Source organism: Passer montanus, unplaced genomic scaffold (genome assembly GCF_014805655.1).
Source record: "Passer montanus isolate IOZ18808 unplaced genomic scaffold, ASM1480565v1 scaffold2, whole genome shotgun sequence".
In the NCBI taxonomy this organism is placed as follows: Eukaryota; Metazoa; Chordata; class Aves; order Passeriformes; family Passeridae; genus Passer; species Passer montanus.
In genome coordinates, this window is record NW_024366591.1 from 14,928,741 (window position 1) to 14,954,962 (window position 26,222).

At 37.5% G+C, this 26,222-nt stretch overlaps 1 protein-coding gene across 1 annotated transcript in view; it reads right to left on the reverse strand.

Annotated features, from left to right (window-relative positions):
• Positions 1 to 282: 282 nt before the first annotated feature.
• The window catches only part of MAP3K5 (mitogen-activated protein kinase kinase kinase 5), a 99,430-nt gene continuing 73,490 nt past the window's right edge, over positions 283 to 26,222 (reverse strand). The window contains exons 15-30 of the mRNA XM_039707185.1: positions 25,440 to 25,573; positions 21,330 to 21,457; positions 20,370 to 20,506; positions 19,655 to 19,760; positions 18,534 to 18,691; positions 17,865 to 18,042; positions 17,056 to 17,076; positions 15,865 to 16,042; positions 15,602 to 15,770; positions 12,577 to 12,762; positions 8,991 to 9,096; positions 6,483 to 6,723; positions 3,665 to 3,777; positions 2,641 to 2,753; positions 1,684 to 1,760; positions 283 to 1,008 (exon numbers count right to left, since the gene is read on the reverse strand). Coding sequence (XP_039563119.1) covers positions 948 to 1,008; positions 1,684 to 1,760; positions 2,641 to 2,753; positions 3,665 to 3,777; positions 6,483 to 6,723; positions 8,991 to 9,096; positions 12,577 to 12,762; positions 15,602 to 15,770; positions 15,865 to 16,042; positions 17,056 to 17,076; positions 17,865 to 18,042; positions 18,534 to 18,691; positions 19,655 to 19,760; positions 20,370 to 20,506; positions 21,330 to 21,457; positions 25,440 to 25,573 — 2,106 coding nt within the window. The 3' untranslated portion in view covers positions 283 to 947. The remainder of the gene's footprint in view (positions 1,009 to 1,683; positions 1,761 to 2,640; positions 2,754 to 3,664; positions 3,778 to 6,482; positions 6,724 to 8,990; positions 9,097 to 12,576; positions 12,763 to 15,601; positions 15,771 to 15,864; positions 16,043 to 17,055; positions 17,077 to 17,864; positions 18,043 to 18,533; positions 18,692 to 19,654; positions 19,761 to 20,369; positions 20,507 to 21,329; positions 21,458 to 25,439; positions 25,574 to 26,222) is intronic.

A 26,222-nucleotide genomic window follows, 5' to 3' on the forward strand; every position in this document is an offset into this window, starting at 1 on the left:
GTGCATGGAGGCAGGACTTTTCATTTCACAAGTCAAGCATAGCACCCAGAGAAGAATTTTGTTTGGTCTTGGCTTGTTAGTACTATAATTAGACTGAATAGAAAAAAAAACAAGAAAATATTCAGTGCTATGGTTATCATACCCAGATCACAGTAAATGTAAGATACATCAGAAAGGTTCCCTTGATACTCAGTATGAATGTTTTTCTTTTTTTTTTATTCCAATATTTTCCAGTTCTACACCATTGTTATTATTTTATAAGTCCAAAAATATAGGAAAAAGTAAGTCTTAGGTTATTTTTATTTTCAACTGTGTATGTCAGATATAGCTTTAGAACAAGCTAACATTACCGTGGTTCAGGTGTATACAACTGGTACAGTTCAGTAGTACATAAACAACTCTAAAACAAATGCACCATAGAACTTAAATTACCAAAAAGAAACAATATTAAACTATGCAGGGTGGTAGGTAAAAACAATTACCTTTAGGTCTTGCACACTAAAAGAAAAATATCTAATTATGATTGAAATTATGAAGCTCTACTACAGATAATATTGATATATATTACAAAGAAATTGAAAAGTTGTCACATTTTGTTTTTGTTCCAGTGATATACTGTTACAGGAAATCTTACATCAGCTTGTCATGAAATTAACATTTGCTTACTTTAACTACAATATTGCATGAGTTTATAACTTTTGTGTGTATGTTTTCTAAAAATTTTTGAAAAACTTGCATGTAAAAACATTTAAAGTAAAATAATGTTGCGGGTTGTTTACAGATTCCTTATGGATTATAGAAGTAAAAGCAGTCAGGAAGCTGCAGTGTTTTTAACATTGGTAAACAAATACTGGATTAAAGTGCAACAGTCCTTCTGACAGCACACCTGCTCTGGCTGAAAGGAAATCTTTTCATCTCTGCAGAGAAGCAAAGAAAAAACATCGGTGTCAGGCGTGTTTCTCTCGAAAGTCAGTGATCGCCTTCCAGAGCGTGCACAGCATTCCTCCTCTGTAAAGAAAAATCATAAAGCCACTCAGGTACAAAGATACTCTCTAGCCTGAAAGCCTTCCAACTGAGGTGCTTTCTGATTTTCTTGCACTGGTTTTGATCAATGATATTCAGTGGGAAGGTTGATCAAAGGTGAAATCCAACATGCATTACTCAAACAGAGAACAGAGTCCTTTTCTGATTACAAGACAGGGCAATCTTTCCACTTGGCAGATGCTTGCTGTCTGGAATTCAGACTTCTGGTCCAAAGGACTTGCATAACCCACATTTGACTTCCAACATGATGCAGGCTGGTGACCTATACACCTGGCATGGTTACGTGAAATGTAGTGTTACTTACAGTCCATGAGTAACATTTCTGAAGTTTGATGATGATAATAAACTACTGAAAGTTTTTCTAGCTCTACTTTTTAAAATAAAAGCAAGGCTCTAATGGGATATCTAGTGTCTCCAGTTGTAAGGTAAATGCTTTACCTTAAAATTTTGCCTTCAATAGGGAAAAAGCTTATTTTACATTCAAACAGTATCAGCTGTTTGGCAGAAATGCATCAGCATACAGAGACATACTAGAAAGTGTTAGTTATTTTAAATTAATTGCACACAATGAAATAAGTAGAGACTTAGTATCAATTTTTCTTCTTACAAAGCACAATTCATTTAACTCTGAAGCATTACCTCAGTCTCAAACATTTCAGATCATCTCGTGTAACATAGCAGAGAACATCCGTTAAGGTATAGTCTTCAGCCAAGAACTGCAGAAAGAAATTTAAATGAACATTTTGTTAGAAATATTATTTAAATTCCTAAGCTCATCTTCCTAGAATCATCTGCCCCCAAGATAGAAGGGTAAATTTGGGAGAAACCTAAAATTGGGCTGAAATGCAGTACATGTAACAGAAAAACATGGTTTCTACAAATACAGGGAAACTATTTAAATTTTACACTGTATACTCTGCATCGGCATACCAGCCACAACTTGAAAGATGTAATGATTTTACAGCTACTCAAAACCTTTGTCAACTGGCATTTCTGTTGCTACCACTCATATCACAGAATTACAGACTTCACTGAACACAAATTCGACCATAAGTAATATCACATTTAACTCATGAGGAAATGAAAACAGTTAAGATGTACCTTTTTAAGAATGGCATCTAAATTTGATGTAATTGAACTTGGAGGAACCTTTGGTCTGATCTGTAGGAGTGATAACTACATGCAGGTATTCTTAAATTAGCTGAAATCTTTAACACCTCTAAAGTTATATAATGTGCTGCAGAGCAGACTGATCTACTTCAGGATATTTCACTGTAGCACAGCTAGCTAAGGGTGAACATGTATCCTGTAGCCAGAGTACCATCAGCAGGAATGCTGCAGTGTGTAAGGACACTGAAAACCCAAGAGTGTCTATTTACCAGGATATTTTATTGCTTTATTCACAATCAGATTTAGGAACTATTAATGGTACTTTATATTTATGAAGGCCTTCACATTCATGGCTTTTTCCTATCCTCTGAAAAAAAATTAATCTCTCAAAATGTGCTAAATTAATTAGAAAGGTTTGTCATTTTTTGAACTGAGCCACAAAACAGTACTGCAACTGTACCAGGCAGTGAATGGGATCATTGCTACCTTGTTTATCGTGGCCTCGTCAGCTCCATGAGCTCTCAGCCAGTTTATGAGATCAGGGTCTTCGGTCCCTGTGCCAGTGGAATGACGATGACGGACAGACAATCCAGGAATATCTGGAACAAGCATATTTGAGACAAGGTTTTGTGTTGCCAAAGCAACCTCTTGTCATTTTTGACTTCTCAACCACTCTCTTCAGTGCTTAGAATACCAGTATCCCCATAAATAAATGCCGCACTCTCTTCAGTGAGCTTTCCCTTCAAGCTTAGAATACCAGTATCCCCATAAATAAATGCCAATTCCCAAAGAACACACTTAATTACAATTTACAGACAGTTATGTGAACATTGACAAACAAAATTTTTCTACCTTCTTCTGAAAATGACTTTGCTAGTACAAAGCACATCAATTTTACTGTCACTGTTTCTACACGAAGGTTGTTACATCAATTAACTGCACTGTTCAGTGTAACTCATACAGTTGCTGTACAGGCAATATCTTAGGCTGAGGATCAGCTGCTTTTGGAAGCAACACTTAGAAGCACATTACACAGAAATATCAAACTGCATTAGCCCTTCCACCTTCTTCAGGGCAGAGACAGCAAACTCAGCTTTCCTCAGTAATGTTTAAGTTGTATTTGCATCTCACCAATTAGGTGTATTTGCATCTCACCCTCTTGAACTTTCACTGTAACAATTCGAACAGTCTGTAATTCAAGGAACATATATCTAAACATACTAGATTATCCTCTTTTGGAGTAATATTTATTCAGTAAGATATGAGCCTTGCTCTCTTCCATATAATCACAAACAAAAATATTTAAATCATACTCATTCCTTGTACTGTAATTAACAAATCCAGTAATTTGTTTCCACAATGTACAGTCTTACTTCAGAGCAAACCCTACCAGAAGCAGCACAATAAAGCATCTTTGCTGAGGCTGGCTCAATAAAAAGGACAGAAAAAGCTGACACTTTTTCATCTGTAGCCAGTAGGAAACTTTTCTTTAAAAATTCTTCTCACTTACCTATTGGCTGTGACCTGAGCTGTAGGTTCCTGATCTCTTGATCTTTTTCTTCTATAGCTTGATGCAAGAGGACTTGAAATTCTCTCTCCTTTTGAACTAACTCCTCCAATAACCTGTGAAGTAATGAGAACAAAGCACTCATTTCCTTCAGTAGCTTCACATTTTTGAGAAAGGAAAGATCTTACTATACCTAAACTGGAAACATTCCTGACAAAGACAGAATTCTTCAGCTTTCACTGAAGGTATATTCTTTCACTATAGATTGATTATGACCTATATCAAGATATAAACATTCATACAGAAGCCCCAAACACCCCAACCTCCACATATATATTCACCCACTAAACAAGTGGTATGGTAGAAAATTTCAGTGACATTTCAACAGCCTGTGTTCTGTTTTAAACAAAACTGGAACTGAGAACAAATATCAAAGTGGTTCATAAACTAAGGGCTAAACCTTTGTAAGGAAAAATGCCAGTTCATATCTCTCCAGCACACATTTTCAAAGGTATGGAAAGGGTAGAGCAGTGATGAAAATGTGGTGAAAACATATGGTTGCATTTCATAAATACAAAAAATGCATTCTCAACCACACAAGGGCTGTCCCTTCCTCACATATAAGGCATTTTGTGTCTGCCCTCCTAGGCTATATTAAGAGTGAGAAAAGAGGAGGCAAAATACTTGCCTACTTCTCTAAGCAATTACTTCTGAGAATGTCAAGCAGAAGTAAATTGAAACTCATGTTCGACCTTCTTGCTAACACAAACCCAGAGAGAAACCTGGAGAGATTCAGTGGCTAGCACCACTTAAGCTGATGAAACAAAAATAGTCAGAATATAATGGAAAGTTAGTATGTAAAACTGCTGCAATTTGTTCTTTCAGAAAGGTGGTTTAGTAAAATACAGAAATTGTGAATATGTTATCAGGAACTTGGTCAAAATTTGGACATGGAGAGCAGACTCATAAACCTATGACTCCTGAGTCTTCAAAAGTTCTGCCTTGAAAGGATTGCAGCATCTTCATCCCTTTCTTGGAACCTCTGTCAGCCTGAGAACTGTGCAATAACTGCTCCATTTCAGCATGTTTCCTATCATTTATCCATATATTAAATTTCTTTTAAAAATTTATACTAGTTGAGCACTGCAACCCTTTTCTGAAAGAAAATGTGCCACAGAAGCCCTTTACCTGCCTTTGCACAGGGGTAAACTGAATCCCACATGACTGCATTGTAAAAACATCTAGCCCTACTTTTAGCTTGCATGCAGGCCTGCCAGAAACATATTTGTACTTGAGTGCTTCCACACCTGAGTTAACAAACCTTAACAAGTCCACCCTGCATGGGAGCAGAGCTGCTTGAGTGTAGGGTGTATTCTCAGTGCAAACTGATACTCTGTCCAGACAGGTCACCTTTCAGTTAGCTTATTCCTAGTCTACCTAGTCTGCTTGAAAAAGGCCTTCAGGGCAAATAAAATAATCCATTATTTTCTCCTGATAACTGCTTGCTGCTTATGCCAATAAAGCTTTCATAAATATTTAAACAATTGTCTGTATTATTTATTCAAAATCCCTGCATGAACGACTAGATGTGATTATTTGGCCAAAGGCTTTGTATGTGAGAAATTTACAGAAGCAAAGTGTTAGCAGAAAAGTACCTCTATAAGCTGATCATTTCAGAGGCTATTCCCCACCATAAGCTTGTGAAGTAAAGTGAGTCAATCTAAAATATTTATATATTTCTTTAGGTATAACACTAAGACAATCAAAATATTTCCCAGTGGTCACAAGTAAAAAAATTAATTGTGACATAAGGACCCCAAAATACTGATACTTTATTAAATACAGTACAGTCTAATTAATTAGTCTAATTATGGAACCTTCTGAGAGACATGTAAAAGTAAAGTGTAATTTAACATTTTAATTTCAAATGAAACTGCAGCTCCAAATAATGTTCTACCAGCATAACAATTCTCTTATTGAAGACATGTTCTCTTTCTATTAAGGTCACATTCAAAATTTACTGAGGTCTGTAGGAAATCTAGTGTCATAAATCACATGCTGCAAAAGGAAAATATCTAGTTTTTGGTATATCAGACTATTTGGTATATTTTAATGAAAATAAAATATACAGAAGATCATTTGGATTTGAATTTTTCTCTGACATTTCTTAAAAGAAAAACAAAACCTTAAAGAACCACATTTCACTTGCACAGAGTGCAAGACATATTTCTGAAAAAAAAATACAATATCCAAATATCTGCCTCATTTCTTCTTTTAAGCAAAACACCTATTTTCCCCATATTTCTCTATATAATAAAAAGGTAATGGTTGCTGGTAAGCACAGATCCTGCTTGCAGTGACTTCTGTGCACAAAATAAATCTGAAGCAGTTTCCTTGTGGAGTTTCTGTGTGGCTGCCTATTAGCTTGAGTTCACTTGCTGAGAATAGCTATAGAAAAGAACAGCAAGTTCTGCCTTAATGGAAACAAAACATAACACCATTTATCAGCCATACAGAGCACACCAAAAAGAGAAAAAGCAGAAGTTTGGCAGCAAGTCAGTTTTTTACGGACCTTCCCTGAAAGGGCACCTGAAATCAAGTCTGACCTTAATTTGCATCACTATGGTTTTGTTGAAATTCATACAACTATGTAAGTGATCAGTCACAGCTAAACAAGGATCATCATTAAAAGGAACAACGTACACTGCAATGGAATTTTGGCACTGTCACTAGTATTCCAGCTTATATATATTTTGAAAGCTAACCAATGCATAATGCTGCGAGCAGGCCAGTGTCCCTGTCTCCTGATGTCCAGACTTACCTATTTGTCTCTAATTTTAGCCTGCCCAGCTGGACACTCAGTGATCTGTGAGCAGCCTGGGAGTCATGGGACACCGTAGAGCTGAGTGTGCTTACACCTGAGGTAGCTACTGCATCTTCCAAGACAATGCAAGGCTGCTGGATGGTTTGATTCTGAGGCTGTTCATCTTGATCTTCAACTTCTATGTCATCTTGATCGGCTGTATCACTTTCAGATGCAAGGCTAAAATGTGGCCTTAATTCTATTAAATATAAGCAAAATAAAAAACACCAAAGATGTTAAATATTTGTTAAATATTAAAACAAAGGCAGACCCAAGTGACTATTTCCAGATCATCCTATAGCTTTGGTTACAACCGATCTGAAATTTCTGTAACAGGACAACAGATATTTTCTAGGGGTTTAAGATCCCTCAAAACATAACAGCACCCTTGTTTATGCAGATTATTATTCTGCCTATCAAAGGTTCAAGAGCTGTAAAAAACAAACATCTGTATGAACATGATTCCAGATCTGGCTACCATTTAATGTCAAATTGTGCTGAAGTATCATGTACAGCAGAGTTTCTTTTGCTTAATTCCATTCTTGGTAGTTTGTATTTTCTTATGTGTCTGACTGGAAACATTTTATTGAACAAATAACCATTATTTCTTTTCTATCCAGGTATTCCTGCTGTTGCTGTTCTGGCATATTTAGCATTCCATCCTTATAAGAATACCATGTTCACCAAAAAATTGCATCCAAACATAGAGAGGAAATTACAAAAAATGCCCCTCTCCCAACAATTAAAAGCACACTTCCCTTCTACTTATCAGAGGGAACACTGCCTATTTTGTAATGATGCACATCCACAAAACTACGAACACAAAGCTATACCCTGGTTTTGTTGTTCCCTGTTCCCTGCCAGAGCCTAGCAGGTATGTGAGATATGTACACAAGATCTCACACTCCTACACAACCTATTATTGTAACAACATCTGTTTGTTAATTCTAACTATTTAATATAAATCTTTGTTCCTTCCTTCCTTCAATTGTGGCTCCTTTCTCCTAAGAACTCCCTCTAGTCTCCTCACCAAAATGTATTTCTTTTTCCTGAATCCCACTTGCTTTATGCCCCTTCTGCTCAATAACTAAACTAACAAGTATGTTTCTCTTCTTTACAAAAGAAACATTTGTTCTTTGATCTATTTCACCTCTTCATTTCAATGCTGCATACCTTTTTCAAGGCTGAACATAATAAGATCAACAGAGCTGTACTTTCTCTAAATTCAGGAAAGCAGATTTATTATGTAGCAGTTACCCAAATATTGCTAGGCAAATATGTCTGAATTTACTTTGAACTTCTGTTCTTACTAGTGTGATGCAGAAATTCTTTGCCATTGTTCACCACCAGGCAGCATAAAATTGGCTTTGTACCATTCCTTAAATATCCCGTAACTTTAAGAAGTGTTAAGGCCAGTGATAAATCTCCACATCATAAGGAGAAAAAATTAAGAAAAAAGAGTGAGACAAAGGCAAGGGAACGTAATCAGAAGTAGGGAAGCAACAGATGATCAGTGTCTAAAAACTACTGGGGCACAGAGACTTTTGTTTAAGCTTGACCACCTACAATTAATGCTGACAATAAGCTGTATGGGGAAGAACAGACTACTAAGGAGGAATTCTACAGTTACACTGCAAGGAAGGACATGCTTGTAAGAGGTGTTCAGCATTCTAATCAGAAGACAGAGGAGTTTCTTTGTGACTTGAAAGTAACACAGAAAATCTATGCATATCTTGTTGTTTGTGCTACGGATATGGAAAATAAGGAGAATAGGAACAGATGTAACTTTCAAAGTAATTTTCAGATCCCCTTATTGATAATCTAAGACTCAACCCACTGCAGGAAACAGGAATGTAAGTATTCCAACTTAAAAGCATTAAATTACATATTTTAAAATATCACCATTAATTCTGGATTTAGAAGTTGAGAAGAATCAGAAAAACTAAATTTGGAAATAGGTAGAGAAGTAACAGAATGGGCGACAGTTTCACCTAAACAGACTCCTTCCCTCAGTGAAGCCATACACTCTAATTCCACATTTAAAATACAATGTACAAACTGCAGGCACTGCAGACCTGTTTGGCTGGTTTTGGCAGGCTTCAAGTCAAGGGTTTGGGGTTGTTTGGGTTTTTTGGGTTTGATGGGTTTTTTTGGGGTTTTTTAGACAGTTTCTGACCATAAGATATAGGCCACAGTGTGCACCTGAAAAAATTAGGTCCCAGAGCACCTTAACTTACTACTACTCACCGTGTTGCAGAATCATTTCGATTACTCATTGTGGAAAGGTGCTTTCCAACACAGCTTGAACAATACACAGATTAGTTTCTGAATTGCAAAACAGACAATGAACAGGAAAAAGGCTGCTGGTAGTTTCAAAATCTTAAGTGAAGCATCATAATCACAACTCTAAAGCATGTTTAAAGAGATCAGCTGATAAACATTTGCTGAGTATTAAGAATGACTCACCTGGGACCAGAATTGTAATAGCAGTCTGCACAGCTTTTCTGATTATGCTGTCCAGTGCAAACATCCAATGTGGCTTAATATTATGATTTCTGAGAACTTTATTGACCTAGTGAGAGACAATTCAGTTCAGATATTACATACCCCACAACATAAAATGAGAATATATGCCATACAAACTGCTTAAACCTCTAGATGCTGTATCCGAATAGATGATTACAATTATTTCTTGATAGCAACATTATCAATTTCATCCATTTTATTATAAGTCATGCAATATGTTGTATTTTTCATCAAGTACTGGTTCCTATGTTAGGTGACTGTCGATGGCTGTGATACTTAACCTTCATGGCTGTGGAGAGAAATTTCAAAAGAATGCAAGCAAGACAAACAACAAGGACTATGTTATGAAAGGCTTGCAGCTGAAGCTAATTAATCTTGTTACTTTTTTTGGCATCACTTTTACTGCCTGCTCCGAGCACTACTTGTCTATTCTAAAATACAATTGTAGGAAATATAAAAGAAGTAATGTAGTGCTGCTCCTACTTAATTCTGAAACTAGTTAATTAATGTTAGTTTAAACAATTAGGGAACTTCATTTGCGTGCTGTACCATTTTCTCTTTCCTTCTACTTCTTACTTTGTACAATCTGATGGTTTTCTACACTGGGTTGTTCCTAATTGCCTACAGGCTGGTTACAAACTGCTTTGAGCCATATTCTCAGATGCCTCTATGGATGCTCCACGCCACTTGCACAAACATCTCTACCTCATGGAACTGTTTTCCAGCTCCCAAATGACAAGAAAATGCCTAGCCAACAGTAAGCAGCAATACACAAGACTCAGAGCTGTTTTCCAGGCACAGAAGCAATCCAAAGCAACAAAGCAGGAGCTGAACAGTTGCAGGAAACAACAAATATAACTGAATTTACAAAAGTACCATCTTACAGCATTATAAAAAAAGGAGCAACTACTGATTACGAAAAAAAGTGGTAGAAAGATCTTCACTCTTCCTAAAAAAGGGATAAGTTCAGTTCCCTCATACTGTGATCACCTTTCTGTAAAAAAATTACTGAAGTCACACAAATGATGCCTTCAGAGGATCTGTAAAAGTTACTAATCCTACTATTTTCACTGCCAAAAAGCAAGAGTATTGAGTGATGCAGTAATTTATGCAGGTACCTGCACTGGCTTTGGTTGGGATGGAGTTAATTTCTTTCACAGCAGTCCACATGGTGCTATGTGACTGTGACTAAAACAGCCTTGGTAGCACACGCATGTTTCAGCTCCTGCTGAGCAAAGCTCACGTGCTGTCAAGGCTGCCTCTGTTTCTTACACTGTCCCAGCTGCGAGGGGGCTGTGGGTGGACTAGAGGCTGGAGGGGCTCATGGCTGGCACAGCTGACCTAGGAAATATTCCCTTCCCTATAAGGTAAGCAGGCTCATGGCTGGCACAGCTGGCACAGCTGGCACAGCTGACCTAGGAAATATTCCCTTCCCTATAAGGTAAGCAATATACTAGAGGCTGCTTTTTCCAAAGGAGTGCTCCTCAGGGACTGGCTGGGCACAAGTCTGCTGTTGGTGATTGACTGCTTTTGCAACACTTGTGAGCTTTTTCCCCCCTTTCGCTTATTTAACAATCTTTATTTTGACCCACAAATTTTCTCACTTTTGGTCCTTCCAATTCTCTCCCTCTTCCTGTTGGGAGGGAGTGAATGAGTGACTGGGTAGGGGCTTTCCTCCACCTGCCAGCCAGGGTCCACCCAGCACAGCAGCGCCTATGTCTGCTCAATTGTGTCGCCAATGGCCACGAGATGGCACTTGGACACTGTGTTTGATTCGGAGAGCTGTAAGGCTCCCAGGGAGCCTGCCCTGGCCTGACACCTTCGGGTCTGTCCACCGCCCTTTGAGGCAGCACAATTCCCCTGTGCGAGCACTTTGCACCTTCCCAAACTGACTAAGAGAATGACAGGTTTAGCTAAGTCCAACTTTATTGAGAACTGAAGAAACAAAATTAACTTTGTCAAGATCACCACTATTCATAGTAATGTGATTTAGTTATTTATATCACATCACAAAATTACTTTTTCTTGGTTGGTCGGATAAGGATGTTGTGATTATTAAACACTGTAACCTAAGATCACCTTATTAAGTACCAAGAGCAAGGGAACTACTTTGCCTCACTTTTAGCAGTACCTCAGTCTCTGCAGCATCTGAGGTCTTGATACTGTCCTGAATTTCAATGTAGAATAGAAATCTATTGTATGGCCAAAATAATTAAGATTGCATTCATATACAGCAAAGTTCTTGTTTTAACTTTCTGTGGGTTTAGTTAAATAATAGATAGTAATGAAATAGACACTTATCAGTCAAAAACAAGCAACTTGTAATTATGAAGTTAACAGAAAGTAAATTTTTTACTGATAAGAATACAACCCAGACAATTACTGCCAAACAACCGATACCCAGCAACATCTCTGTCAGAACAGCAATACAAGTATTTGTACTATTACCCCCTGCATTGTTTTCTTGACCTTGTATGCTTCCAGTATCAAAACAATATTAATACGAGATTAAAAAAGAGAGCTGAAAACATACTCAAATGTATCAAAGAGAAAACTTCTGATTTGTGGAAAGATCTCTTTCACAGATTCATTTAATACTTTTTTTTTAATAAAAGCATCTAATTCTTGTTAGTGTAGTCTATGCAAGTTTACATGCTATGCCCTCCTTCCCGACAGCTATTCTACTTGTCTGAATGCCCCAGATTTGAATTCTAAAAGAATCATCCTCCTCAAATACTTATCTGAATTGTCATTTCATTTTTACTACATGACTTCAGTCTGGCCAAGTGATGCTCAGCACAGCTGCACCCCCCATGTTCATTATTCATCTTAATGATTAAGACTAACTGCTTGGGAACCAACACTTAAATACATACCTTAAGAAAACATTTGCTGTTTGTAAACTGGCTATTTAAAGGCTACCCAGGCGTGTGTTTGGTTGCTCAATGTAGGAAATGAGAAATCTTGCATTTATTATTGGTAGAAAAGTAATAATCTTCCTTATCCTGCTTATTGTAAATTGAAATAGTAGTTTCTAGTTTGGCAGAAATCTGCTAATCAAAATACTAAAAATAAGAATTCAATATAGTATTACAAGGTAGACAGACTACTATGTGGGGCAATGCATTAATTTGTAAAAGAAGTCTAAGAGATCTGCATTTATGTAGGACAAACCTGACATTTATTGTTAGTCCTATTACCCAGAAAACCTTCCAAAATATGATTTTTTAAAAGGGCTTTCCTGCCTTACTATTATGACACAATATTCACACAATTATTCTGAACTTTCTTTATCTTTAATCAGTAAGATCTCTGTAGTGTTCAGGGTCTGTATGCTGCCAAAGGATCACAAGGCAACCAAACCAAGTCACTGGTGTGGGTTCAGATTTTAGTATTACAGTCTCAAAGCCCTCAAATATTGTTTCAGCAGCTCTGGGTGGAAGTTAAACAAGTTCTCTTTGGTCCTGGTTTGTTTCATTTTTTCCAGTCTAAGTGCAAAAATTTCTCATTAAAAACGACAACTTACAGCATCTTGAAAACCAAAGAGCACAAGCTGCACTTGGCTGATACCATGGCTGTCAAAGTCCAACTCCAGCTTCAATTTTGAAAGCGTGGTTGCGATGATTTTGCGATCAGTGGACCGTACAAACTCTCTGAGGCTGGAAACAAGTGTTGTGATATGTTCCCATTTTAGCTTGGGTTCTTCAGCTCCCTGGCAGGAGAGAGAGGAAAATAAATAGTTTTGATAGTCATCTTTTGAAACATACATCGAGAAGGACTTGAGTCAATAATTTCAGTTGGCAATATGGGTTTTCAGAATCTCTGCTGCTATGGTTAAGGGAAAGGTGCAGCTGCAGGTCAGGTGCTGATGGCAGCATAACTGCAGCAGCACAGAGCTCTGGAGCTGAGCTCCCTGATGACTCTGGTAGGAACTCATTGAACAAGTAGCTGACTTTGTTTTCTACCAGCTCCTGAAGAATGTGTGCACACTGAAGTGTGTATGTGTCATTGTACAGCAATGGATAAAGATATGAATAAATGTACTGTGCACTGGATACTACAAATGACTCATAACTGCAAACACACATGTACTTTGCAGTGCTACTAATTTCTGGGTGCCTCTCAGAGACAACGTGCAAAGTCCTACAGCAGCATTTAAAATAAGAGATTAGTCAAAGTTATGCAGGAGGCTCACATAGGGACTGGTTGTTTCTTATGTAATTTCCTAATTTCCCTTAATACAGAACTTCTACATTTAGCTGTTCTTAAAGCAAGTCTACAAAGATCTCACCTTTCTAGTATAAATATTCATTTGCCTATTTTTAAAAGCTTTTGTGTTTTTGCATGAGCTACCAAAGGAGCGAAAAGCTCAAAAGCATTCATCAGAATAACCAGCCTAGAGTAACTAGGAAGCAGAGCATTGTATTTGCTCTTATAAGTAAAGTTATGCCAACTGAATACAAATTTCAAGGCCAGATCTTAAATTAAGCCAGAGTTGTAGTTCAACATGAAGTATTAGATGCTTATTCTGAAGGAATTAAAGTAAATATTTATATAGACTAAGGATATCCAACATGGATTTCTGTAAAAGAAGGACATATGGTGTTTGATTCTATTGCATTTGCCAGTTTTATGCCATGAATGTTATGGCTGGCCAGACACCAAGAACTCTTGTTTGCCAGTTACATTGAGCTTTTAACTATAGTCAATTAATTCTGATCAGGATGAAACAAAGAAAATTTTATTGAGAAAAATGCTTTAAAAAAAGCAAAAGTTCTAGAACACTTAAAGATACCAATGACTAAAACATCCACCTGAGATAAAAGATCCTAGCCTCTGATCTTGATCTGCTTTGAAGAATTCACCTGATGATTTTCTATGCAGGAGTGGATCTCTCACCGTTCTGCAATAGCGAATATTCTTTTCAGGTAAATAATTAAAAAGCCATTAGGGCAGATAGGTAAATGCACACCGTAGCCCTGGACTAGAAGATCCAAGTCCACCAAGGCACTAGGCACTATGGGGACAGGAGGAGCAGAATGACTTGCTAATTAGAAATAGTGACCCGTTGTGTGAGGGCATTCTCCTCCCCTAGCCCTCAAACCCAATGACTTTGCTGAAACATTTCACGTGAAAAGTGTTTGTGAAGAGAAAAACTCTATGAAAACTCTATGATAAGGCTTAACAAGCAAGCCATTAGTAATTTCTTGTATTTCTCAAGGGAGAAAACAGTGTTTGGGAGTCAGAGCTCAGCATTCTCTTGAAGGGCAGCCAGTCACATGAACATGAGCTTTGAACTCTTTGGCTCTAAAATTCTGCATCTCTGCTTCTCTCTCAGGCTGTTCCAGCCCAAGCTGAGAAAGGCATGAAACACTGAGCACCCTCTCTGGGATTTGTGATTGAGTTTCAGCCCCTCACAATCACTGATTATTACTTGCATACACATGCAAAAACTGTGTCTGTTACAGCAACACCCTTGCAAAGCAAAGATCACAAATGTCTTTCTCACTGCCTTATCTTTTAACATTTTCTGTAGTTACCAGGATAACTGTGGGTTACTCTCTCCCCCCTCCCAAGAGTTAGAGGCTGTTTTTATTTGCATGGCACCCATTTCCATTTACAGTAACTGTAGTGCATGCATAATAATCATATTGGTGTACATCAGTTTCTAAACACTAGTGTCTTTAAAAGATGAGTTGTCATGTTTTATACAAATTTTTTAGACCAGCAATACTTTGCCTTGAGAATGAAGTGAATCAATTACCTACTAACACACAAACAAACAAGAACAAAAAATCCTGTCATGCAATTACAGTGTTGCAACATTTAGCATTGAGGTCACAATCTGTTATTTCTTCAGTGTCATCCTGAACTGATACATCATCATAATGATTCATCCCCACAAAAGAGTGCCAAAAGGTCATTCTGCAATTATTTTGTTGTTTGCTGTAGCTCTCACAATTACTACATCTTCCCTCCATACATGCTCCCAATTGCACTGAGGAATAGCTGTAATTTGTTTTCCCCCTAGCCCCCTCTTTCCCCTGTTATGGCTGTTGGCTAGAAGGCAATGGTATAACCATCAGCCACAATTTTCTACACAATAGCCTAACATAAGATCAGAGCAGGACAAATAACCTAAACCTCCCTCAGTCAAACCAGTCAGTCAGAACACAGAACTTTAAAAGGGGGTCAAGATAATCCACTCCTGGAGATCATCCACCTTATATGAGTTACTCAAATGTGAAAAGCACTGGCAAAAGAGAGTATCATGAAAACATGTTTTTCTGTTGTCTTGCCAGTACTAATACCCAGGTATATACGTAGTAATTACAAACAAAAAAGGCCCATGTAATGCATCATGAACAATTTCAAAGCCTGTTTTTAAGAGCCCAAATAAGACAGTAACCATGAAAGCTTACACGGTGTATGCTTTCTAGTTTAATCAAACTTCATTTCTAATGGCTTTACTATGTTTAATTTCAAGAGTTCCAGGTAACCGCAGAGAAGCCTTATAATTCTGTAAAATTCCTGCTGCCCTCTGAAATTACCTGAGTCAAAGCTTCCATCAGATTCCTCACCACCTGCTCTTGGTCCTCAGTTAATATTCTGTGGAGGGTGGCTCTCCTTTCACTATCCTTCTTCAGCATGAAAAACCCAGAATCTTTCTCTTCAGGTGAAGGAGGTGCACTGTGATCCTCAAAATGTTCATCTGGGATGCTGAATGACACAGTGAGAAGAAACATTACAAAAACTATCCCGATGCACACATTCCTAATCTACTGTGTAACAAAAATGTCAGGTAGCTCTTTACCTCAGAAAAAGGGACCGGATTCCCTTCCCATCTTTTTCTCCACAGGATTTGGCTCTTGTTTTGAAAGAGAATGGATCGATTTTTAATTCTGTATCAGGTGAGACAGAACCATATTCACTGCTGCTACTTGTATCTTCCACCAGAACAGGGACAGGTAAGGATATGCTCCGAAGATACTCTATTTGTATAGGAATATTCAGAAATTAGAATTTAATAAAACCATCAGAGTTTTGAAGTGAAGATTATTTTTTCAGACATGACAGAAAAACTCCAGCCTTCCCACACACCAAGAAAAAATATTAGAGAAAAAATGACAAAAAACTCCTAAAGCTTTTTTTGTCTGGAATAGAGTTATCTTTCAGGTATGTTTTTATTCCTGAAAGATAGAAATGCTGGGCCTCTTGCGAATTCACTCACAGAATTTCTGAAGTGAATGTGCATCTCCTGTCATGACTTCCAGCAGTAGGAAAATGTTTCTATAGGGTAAGTCATCCATACTTACTATTTATAAGTATATAACATATATAAGATACATTTCTTCATCAGATTAATTTGTACAAATTTAATTAATTTATAATCATTGACTAATAATAATAGACATGCACTTAAGTCAGAACTTTTAGTTTTAAATCCAGAGCACACATTACCACTGCAGGAAACTACTCATATCTGTTTCACGTGTGCACATTTCAAAATGTACTTTGATACCAATTCAGCATGGAGGTAACTGTGTGTGTTCAGTTCCCTCCTGCACTCTCCCAGTTCATTTCCTGACAGAGATGAGTATCCTGTATCCTGGTCTGACAAAGGATCCCAAATGCATTCTGGTTTGTCAGTTATAGAATTTAGTCTAATAAAAATCTGTGTTATCATTCTCCACAAACCTTGGCTCTGTGGCTACTATAAACAGCCATTGGTTTCCACCAAATGTCCCCATAAATGACAGCACAGCCCTACTAGCCTGTATCACCCACCTGCCTGGACAATTAAACCATAGTCTGGTAGGATAAAAACAGTATTTCAGATATGCACAATGAATTAGATGCTCCTAACAGAGAAGGGTCACTGATTTTCACAATTGTGACCACTTCTCTTCCCATCTTTTTAGTGTTGAAAAATTATACCAGGATAAGTGATAACTACAGTATCCACACAGGTATGTTTTTGATGGAGAAGTAGGTTAAAACTCACCATTTGTGTTAGCTGAAAGGACTGTGTGAGAAAAGGAAAGAGAAAAAAGAAAGTTAAATATGTTGAAATTAACTGAGAAAAGTCTAAAGGATAACTTCCTATTTATATGGATTATCTCAATTCTCCTGGCTGCAATCTCCAAAAGTGTAATTTATTGCAATTATTGTATTTATTGTAATTTATTCTGAGAGGATGGAAACCACAGTAAAAGTGATCGTCGACTATCATCTCCTTTACCTGATACAGAAGATATTTTCCCAAGTATATAACCACACACAATAGAATATGTTATTACTGCTTTGCTACTTTCCATAATTTAAAACACTACAGGAAATAAACATTTCCTGAAATGAAATTTCATGAAACAAAAATAATGCAGTGCATGCACATTTGCTGTGGGACAAAGTTTAATTCTGCTTATGTAGAAAACTCCACTGAGATTTAATAGCAGGTTCTAACCATACACAAAATATACTCTATATAAATATTATTTCAATGAAAACGTATGCAAATTTAAAAAGAGGGAAAAAAATGAAACAAAAATGCAACAACCATAAAAACTGCACATAATCCCAGACTTTTAAAAACCTTACTAGAAATGTTTATATAAATTGACTTCTGTGACAACATGGTAACAGAATTCTGCTACAACAGCGTCTCTGCAGTAAGCTGCTGGTAGAGAAGGCCACAACTGAGCATTCACATAGGATGGAGATCCGCTGTGCTCATCTCAAATACTAAACCAGCAGTTCCAGGAAACAGTACCATGGGCAAGAGGAAACTTCCAGACTGAATTTTGCAATGCTTACCTGAGAGCTTCGAAGGAGACTTTCTTTTCTTGCTTGAAACCTTCAAGAATTCATCTATAAGTAGCTCATGAGCAAAAGCTCGTTTATCAGGGTCTGGTTCAAAGCAACGCAGTATAAAAGCCTTGGCTTCTGCAGACATGGATTCAGGAATTTCTGGGTGTATTTTAAACATCCCCACCTGAGACAAATAAAGGGAGAGAAACAATGGCCTGAACTGTTCTTCCCCCAAACACTAAACAACATCAAAAAACTATTTAGATAGTAGAACTGGTATATCATTCTCAGGTTTTAATATTAACTTTATATGACTAGTTTATTAATTCAGAGAAAAAAACCCAAACTATTACAAACTGTATGAACAATTGCATTTTAAAACCCCCACAGTTGCAAGTAGAGGCTCTTCACAAAGTAGAAAATTGTTTCTTTTTCTCAGTTTGGTCTTGTTTGTTTCTTAAACACCCAGGCTGCTGAATAGCTGCTATCTCTCTACTAATCTATTCAAAAATTCACAGCACTCCCTTCCAGCTGAATCAGATTATTGTTCTTAACATCCTCAGAATCCAAGCATTTCCTTTATCTCCCTTTATTGCAAACTCTAATTCTCCAAAACAGTCATCAGATTTCCTATGTTTAGAAATATGACTCAGCTGTACAAAAAAGATATCTGACCTTAAACATGGCTGCTTGAGGTTCTCCCAGTTCATAAAATGGGGGTTTCCCTGTAGCCATCTCAATGATTGTGCATCCCAAAGACCAGATGTCTGCAGCCTTCCCATAGCCACGTGGCCCTTTGTCTATGATCTCTGGTGCCATATACTGAAGGGTACCTGTTTAAAACATACTCTTTTTTGTTTACTTAAGTGTAATAATGCTGCAAATAAAGACAAGAGGAACAAAATGACTGAGGAGTGAGCAATATCAGAAGAGTTTAAAAATCTCCTTTTATTATTCAAAATTCAAAAAATTTAACGTGTATTCTATATAAAACTCAAAATACTGCTCAAGATATTACTTGTGCTTAAAGCATTTGGTATCATCTACTGATCTGGAGATCACTTTTCAATGTTGATGACAACTACTAAATGTTTTTAAGAGCTTTGGATCAGAGATAGCTTTCATTTATTTTTTTATATCTTAAGATTAAAATATGGGAAAGCACTCTGACTTGTACCCATAGAGGAAAAGGAAGAGAAACCTGAAATCTTAACCTAAAAGAGTAGGTGAGATGAACATTTTCTTCTGAAGTAAGGGAATCAATGCGACACATCATCCTGCATTCTGTTCCTTTTACAGAAGCAACGGAAGAGCAAAGGACGGAAGTAAAGTAACAGTCACTTCTCATTTCACATAACTATTTAATGCAGTGCCACTGCATGATTTAACACCCAAATCAAATTATCAAGCAGAAGGAGGAGCAACTGAATAACAGGTTCTGTAGATACACGATCCTGGAGATGAAGTCAGGATTGTCCAAGCCAATCACGAAAGACGAAGATCAGCAAGATGAAAAAGACACACGCACAAAGGAGACAGACTCAAATAAAGCACAGCAGAGACACAGCTCTTCTGTTGTAGAGGACTTTGATGTCACAAGTGGAACATCCAAAACTGCACTCTCTTTGAACACTGCATACAGGTACAGCGTGTAGCTTAAGATTATATATCTGAAAGTTATTCTTCCAGTAACCTTTTATACTGATTTGAAGTCAATGAAAGTTCAGCATCTGTGGATTCTGACCCTACATACACAGTTCGAGTGAGGATAAGAAAAATCTCCTCTGGGAACATACCAGTGAAGGTTTCAGTACAAGGATTGATTCCTGCAAGTCTCTTTGAAGTTCCAAAGTCCGAAATCTTTAACACTCCACTGTATGTGTTGATAAGCACGTTATCACCCTGAGGAAAAGAACATGCAGAGCAATTATTTTTCTCTGCAGACCCTTCATCTAAGACTTTTTGCATAACCTGCTTCTACAATACACTCTTTACTAAGTAAATGACTTCTTAAGAGAGGGGATGAAAGAGAAATCAATAGTGTTCCTGCCTTATGCAATCCCTTTAACAAACCTTCATCTCAAAGTGAATTTCCCCTCTTACTAGAAGTAGCTCAGTTAAAGAATACTAAAAGAGGAAAAAAGGCTTTTTTTGAAAAAACAAGCCAAGCACTTTTTCATCTGCAATCTCCTTGGAAAAGAACTTGCTAATTATACCATCCACAATCTTCTTCATTTTGATCAGATTTTATGAAAGTTCAGTCATGTCTTTGAAAACAGAAAAAAAAGTATCTACTTTATCACATATTAGTTGCTATATGTGAATTTTCCTAAAATAAAAAAACCAACATATTTTGTTGGTGCAAATTGAGATCAACAATAGTTCACCTATGTAACCCATGGTTCAGAACAGCAGAGAGCTTTCAGAAAACAAAGTTTTTAAATTACAGGACAAGTAAATGGTTATGCAGTTACATAACACTGTCAAGCTTAATTCTCTGCAAATCATTACCTTTATGTCTCGATGCACTATTTGATTATCGTGGAGGTATTTTAATCCTTCAAGAATCTGCTTGGTGTAAAAGCCAATTGTCTGCTCATTATTTTTTAATGGTCCCCATTTTGATCGTAGAAGAGCAGAAAGACTGCCTGTAATTTTGGAGAGCAAAAAGTGAGAATAAAAATCCAATTAAATTCTGCTTTCTCCCCAAAGGAAAAAAGTAACCATCAATCCCAGTCTAAGTGTAGGCATCACATCTACAACCAAAGTCCTCTCCAGTCAAATGCTTTATTGCATCACCACTGGCCTGGGCAATTAAAGAAAGAGTCTCAGTATCTCCTGGCCAGTTTGCAAAGAACTGAAGCCCATAGGAAGGACTCGCATTGGAGAAGCTCATGGAGGACTGTCTCTCTTGGAAGGGACCCCATCCGTGCTGGAGCAGGATAGGGAAGTGAGGAGTCCTCCCCTTGAGGAGGAAGGAGTGACAATTTCCATGAACTGACCACTTTCTCCATTCCCCTGCACCACTGATAGGAGAAGGTAGGAGACTCTAAACCCAGAAAGAAGGGAGGGCTAGGGGGGGATGTGTTTCTAAGATTTGGCTTTATTTCTCATTACCCTACTCTGATTGGGTTGACAATGAATTAAATGTCTCCTCAAGTGAAGTCAGTTTTGCCTGTGAAGGTAACTGATGAGTGATCTCTCCCCGTCCTTATCACGACCTCTGAGGCTTGTGTTGCATTTTCTCTCCCCTATCCAGCTGAGGAGCAGAGTGACAGAGTAGCTTTGTGCTTTTATAGCACACCATATCTAACTACTCAAGCAGTTTGAAGACACACTTCTCCTTATTGATTTCAGAAAGAGACATTGTACAATATTACACCTGTATGAAATATGTCTCATGGCCCTATTACATGCTAAAAAAGCAAACAAACCTATCAACCACCAAACCAGTCTTCCCCCAAAACTTACCACCTGGCACCTGTTCCATGAATATTTTGATGAAGCCATTCTCACTAAGAGAACCTAAATACTGGACAATGTTCTTATGTTTGAGATGCTTATGCAAAGCTATTTCTTCATGCAGAGGTTGGGAGTACCTGGAAAGCAAAGAAGCAGTTTATTCTTCATCTTAGTGAAGAAAGCCTTGAAATAGCTTACATTGAATATGAGTATTTGTTAAATGAATTTAACAACAGTGTTTGTGACCAGCACATACTAAAATATTATGTGATCATATGTAAATACAAATAATATATACAAGATATATATAATATTGTGTATTTTCCTCACTATGTATGTTTGTAACAAAATGTTACAAACATACATAGAGTGAAGGAAAAAAAAAATCATATGTAAATACAAATAACATATACAAAAAATATATAATATTGTGTATTTTCCTCACTCTATGTATGTTTGTAACAAAATGTTACAAACATACATAGAGTGAAGGAAAAAAAATCCTGAAAAATAAACTCCACTCTAACTCCAAGAGAATAAACAGTTGTGAAAGTGGTTGTATTCATATTGGCAACAAAGTGAACTAGCAAACTATAAAGATAGTGTATAAATAAAAACAGTTCAATAATGAAAATTAATCACCATTTAAATTTTAAAGTAGAAGCCTTTGCTAAGGGCTAGATGGGGTATCAGAGTAAGTAAACAGAAAGAATTAATGGAGAGATATTTAAAACAAAGATCAAAACAATTTCACCAAATTCAATTTAGTCCAAGGTAAAGTATTTTTAAGAGGTATGCTTAACAGTCTTTTTGGCAAGAAAGTTTCTGGAGTCAGGATCTGTGTCCAATGTTGAATACCACTGGAGCTCAGCAGCTGATGTGCTCAGCTGATGTATTAGGCCCATCCTGAAACTCTTCCTAACTTAGGTCTGCCCTAACGCTTCCCTTGGAGGTGGGTCAGCTGCCAGATTTTGTGTATTTCTGTGCATTTCTAGCAAGATGCAGACAATATGCTGACAGTCTGGTAGCTATCTTCTCTAAAGCACTAACATCTGTGGCAACACTTTCAGGGTAGCTGAAATAGAGGAAGGACACTGACCTCCTTCTGTCAGTGAAAAGTAGTTGCAGCATTTGCAATTGAGGTTGTTATGGGAAAAGTACCTGTGACTTCCACTCCCTTTTATCACCTCTTAAAATAGTGTAGGGAAAAGAAAAAAAAATGGTCATCTGAAAATCCCACTGGAGAACAACTGTTGCAGAAAATAATTATTTGGTTAATGAAAAGTATGATTATGCAACTCTGAGTCAGTTTACTAAAAACTAATTTGAGTTTTGTCTTACCTCTCCACATAATTATAAAGATTCTGACTACACTGTTAGTCATAAAGAAATGCAAAATCAAAGATTGTATTCCTGAGTTTTGCTAATGAGAATACTAATTCTGAGCAGCAGCAGAAAGACCATTATAATTCTTCTTCCTGCACTTTTAAACAGAACAGTTGAGACTTGAGCAACAGAATAATTTTGCAAATAAAGTAAAGCCATAACAAAATTTTTCCCTAGAATGAAGCATTTGTTTTAGAACTTAATCTCTAGAAGACTCTAAACAGTATGAACAAAAATCCTTAACCATCATCATCATAGGTTTGAGTTAGGGAGAGACTTTAAAGCTCCAACCCTCCTGACATGAGCAAGGATCTCTCCCACTAGACCAAGTTGCTCAAGGCTTTATTCATGCTGGCCTTGTCAGTCACTCTTCCCTTATCTGCCACTGCTGTAACCCTGTCACAGAAGGCCACCAAATTTGTTAGGTGTGATTTGCCCTTAGTGTTGCCATGTCTGCTGTCACCAATCACCTCATTATTTTTCCATGTGCCTGAGCAGTTTTAAAGAGGCCCTGTTCCATGATCAGAATCAGCACATATGTGAAACTGACTGACTTTTAGAAAGTTCTCTGGATCTTCTTCCTTATTCCCTTTTTAAAAATGGGGGTGGCTATTTCCCTTTTCCAGTCAGTGGGAACCCATGGATGCAACTCTTCAGGCCCCATGGACTTGTGTATGTTCAGTTCCTCAGATGGCCTCAAACCTTATCTTCTGCAGTGGGTGGTTTTTGATTCTCCCAAACCCTGCCTTTGCCTCCTGTGACTTGGGCAGTGTGGCTGGAGCAATTGTTGAAGACTGAGCCTCCTAATGCCCTGAACAACCAGGCCTCTTGTTTCTTCCTGGAGAAGGTCCACATGTTCCCTAGCCTTCCTTTTATCACCATGTACTTACAGAAGATTTTCATGATGCCTTTGACATTCCTGGCATTCCTGGCAAGATTTAATTCTGTTAGGTATTTTTGCTTTCCTAACCTGATCCCTGGCTGCTCAGACAATATCCAATTTCTCTGTATTCCTCCTGGGCTATGTGTCCTTGCTTCCACCCTTTGTAAGTTTCCTTTTTGTGTCTTGAGTTTTCCAGGAGATGCTTGTTCCTTCAAGCAGCTGTCCTGGCTTTTTTTCCTGATTTCCTCTTTGTTGCAAAGGAAAATGTGTCTCTGTAGTCTAACATTTCCTGATAAGTATATTATTCAATAGCTTTTATACAATATATAGAAAAATTGAAGACTCACTGGTTTTTTAATAGAAATTTTTAATTTCCAGCCCTGCCTGACTCAGAACTTAAATATTTTTTATAAATTCAAAAAGTGGTAATTCTCACTTATAAAATAATACTAATTAACTTCAGAGATTGTTTTCTTTCTATAGACTTCTTTCAAAGTGTGAAAAGATCAGGTTACAATTAACCAGAAATTAATTAATAAATTTTTCTTACTTTGCTATTAAAAGAAATATACCTGAAATTATTTCTGGAAGCCTCTAAACATTTAGATGAAAGACTAGCAGCTTTCTAATAATCTTTTTTGTGGTATCCTTTGCACACTGAATCTGAAACCTTTTCTGTTGAAAATTCTTTTAAAATGTGTATTGGAGAAGAAAAATCTGGATTTTTTTCCCCCTTTGAAGTAGTTACTGCTGTACTCAAGCTATCTTTCTATTAATCACAGTTGTTACAAGAAAATTTCTTCTAACACACACAAAACTTGTAACTATTTTGAGTCAACAGATTGTTTCATGTAATATGGCCATACTTTCTGGAAAATTGTAACATATATTGAAGTTCAATTTGGAATAACAATATAGAGGATGGAAGGATACCCCTCTCCATAATCTAAGTTCTAGTACCTTTAAAAGATTATGAGAATGGAGAAATTATTAGACCACATATCCATTTGACCAGCCAATCTATAAATGAGTTCCAAAAGATTAAGAAGTGTTAATTTTTAAGCATAAAAGAAAAAAACCAAGTCAGAACAGAATAACCAAAGAGACAGACCTATGAAAAAGAAACTGAGCTAAGCTTGACAGTTTAATACTCAGTTTCACTTGAAAACTCTTTAGATTTCATACCACTTTTATCAGAATATTTGTGGAAGTCGATATATACAAAATAGCATAAGACTATGAAGACTGGAAGACTTCAGATACACAAATACTAAGGACATTAAGTGCCTGGTCTTCATATAGAAACCTTTATACAAGAGAGAGGATTACATATGCATAGAGACCCTCAGCATTAAAAAAAAATAACAAAGATATTATCCCACATGATTTATTCTAATGTTGAGGCTTCAAAATATTTGGTGCAAAAACAAGAAAGAAAAATGCCTTTATCAACAATTCAGGCCCAGAATTTTAAAGGACTGCACAAATAATGAATTTCAATAGGTCTTTTATAAGGACAAGCTGGAGTATGTCTAGGTAGATAGGGCTCATCACCAGGTGTTTGAAGTAATATTCTGTACTTCAGCGGGTTCTTTAGTTTTATTTTGTTTTAAAGAAAAAATAGTAGTACCAAACCCAGGAAACATCTAAATTCTCAATTGTGATCACAATCTACTCCACAACTTGGAAACATCTAATTACAAAGACAGGGAACACCGCTATATAGCACAGACAGGTAATTTATTGGCAGCTTTGCAGAAGAGGCACTCCTCGATCAGCAAATTGATTGAACACATTAAGGATGAAATCATGTAATGCCCAAAATTTGGAATTAGCCAGAGTTACTATACCTGCTGTCTCTCTCTGGGATTTCTTTAATAGCAATTCTGACTTGATTGCTCAGGTCCCGTCCTGCATACACAATGCCGTACGTTCCTTTGCCCAGAATGACTCGCTCACCGTTCTCATCGTACTCATAATCATACTGCAGAGCAAACAACAACAACAACATGAAATGCAACAGAAGGATAACACTTTTATTCCATCTGACCCTGTGATCATAACTAAGGCATCCAAGATGCTAGTAGCTTTCTGGAGAACACAGAGGATGGAGGAAAAAACCACTTTAAGATGACAACTGGGATGCCGTGCAGACACACCGATGTTTCCCCAGTGGCTTCTGAGGCAGCCTTTTCAGGGAAGGGCTGAGCTGGGCTGTACCCAGTCAGTGCAGTTCCACCTCGTGTCTCAGAGAGCAGCTCACGCAGTTCCACCTCGTGTCTGAGCCCACAGTTCTGCCAGCCAGAGCTGTACAAGCAGAGCCGACAACAGAGGGCACTCACTCCGCGCCAGACGGAGAGCCTGGCTCCTGCTCGGGCACAGGGGGCAAGGCAGGACACGCTTCATTCCTCCCAGGGGCTCTCCTGACCTCCCCACGGCTTCCAAAACCAGCACAGCCTCAATTCTGACACTGCCAGGTCTGCCAGCAGACTGTGCCAATTGAGGTTAGTCAGCACTGCGGCGCATTAAGCGTGGTTTCAGCTGAGTTTGAATTTCAAACAGTCTAAGGCCAGCCCAAAAACATTTGTTAGAGCAATTACTGATGTGTCCTCTTGTATAACACAGACACAGAA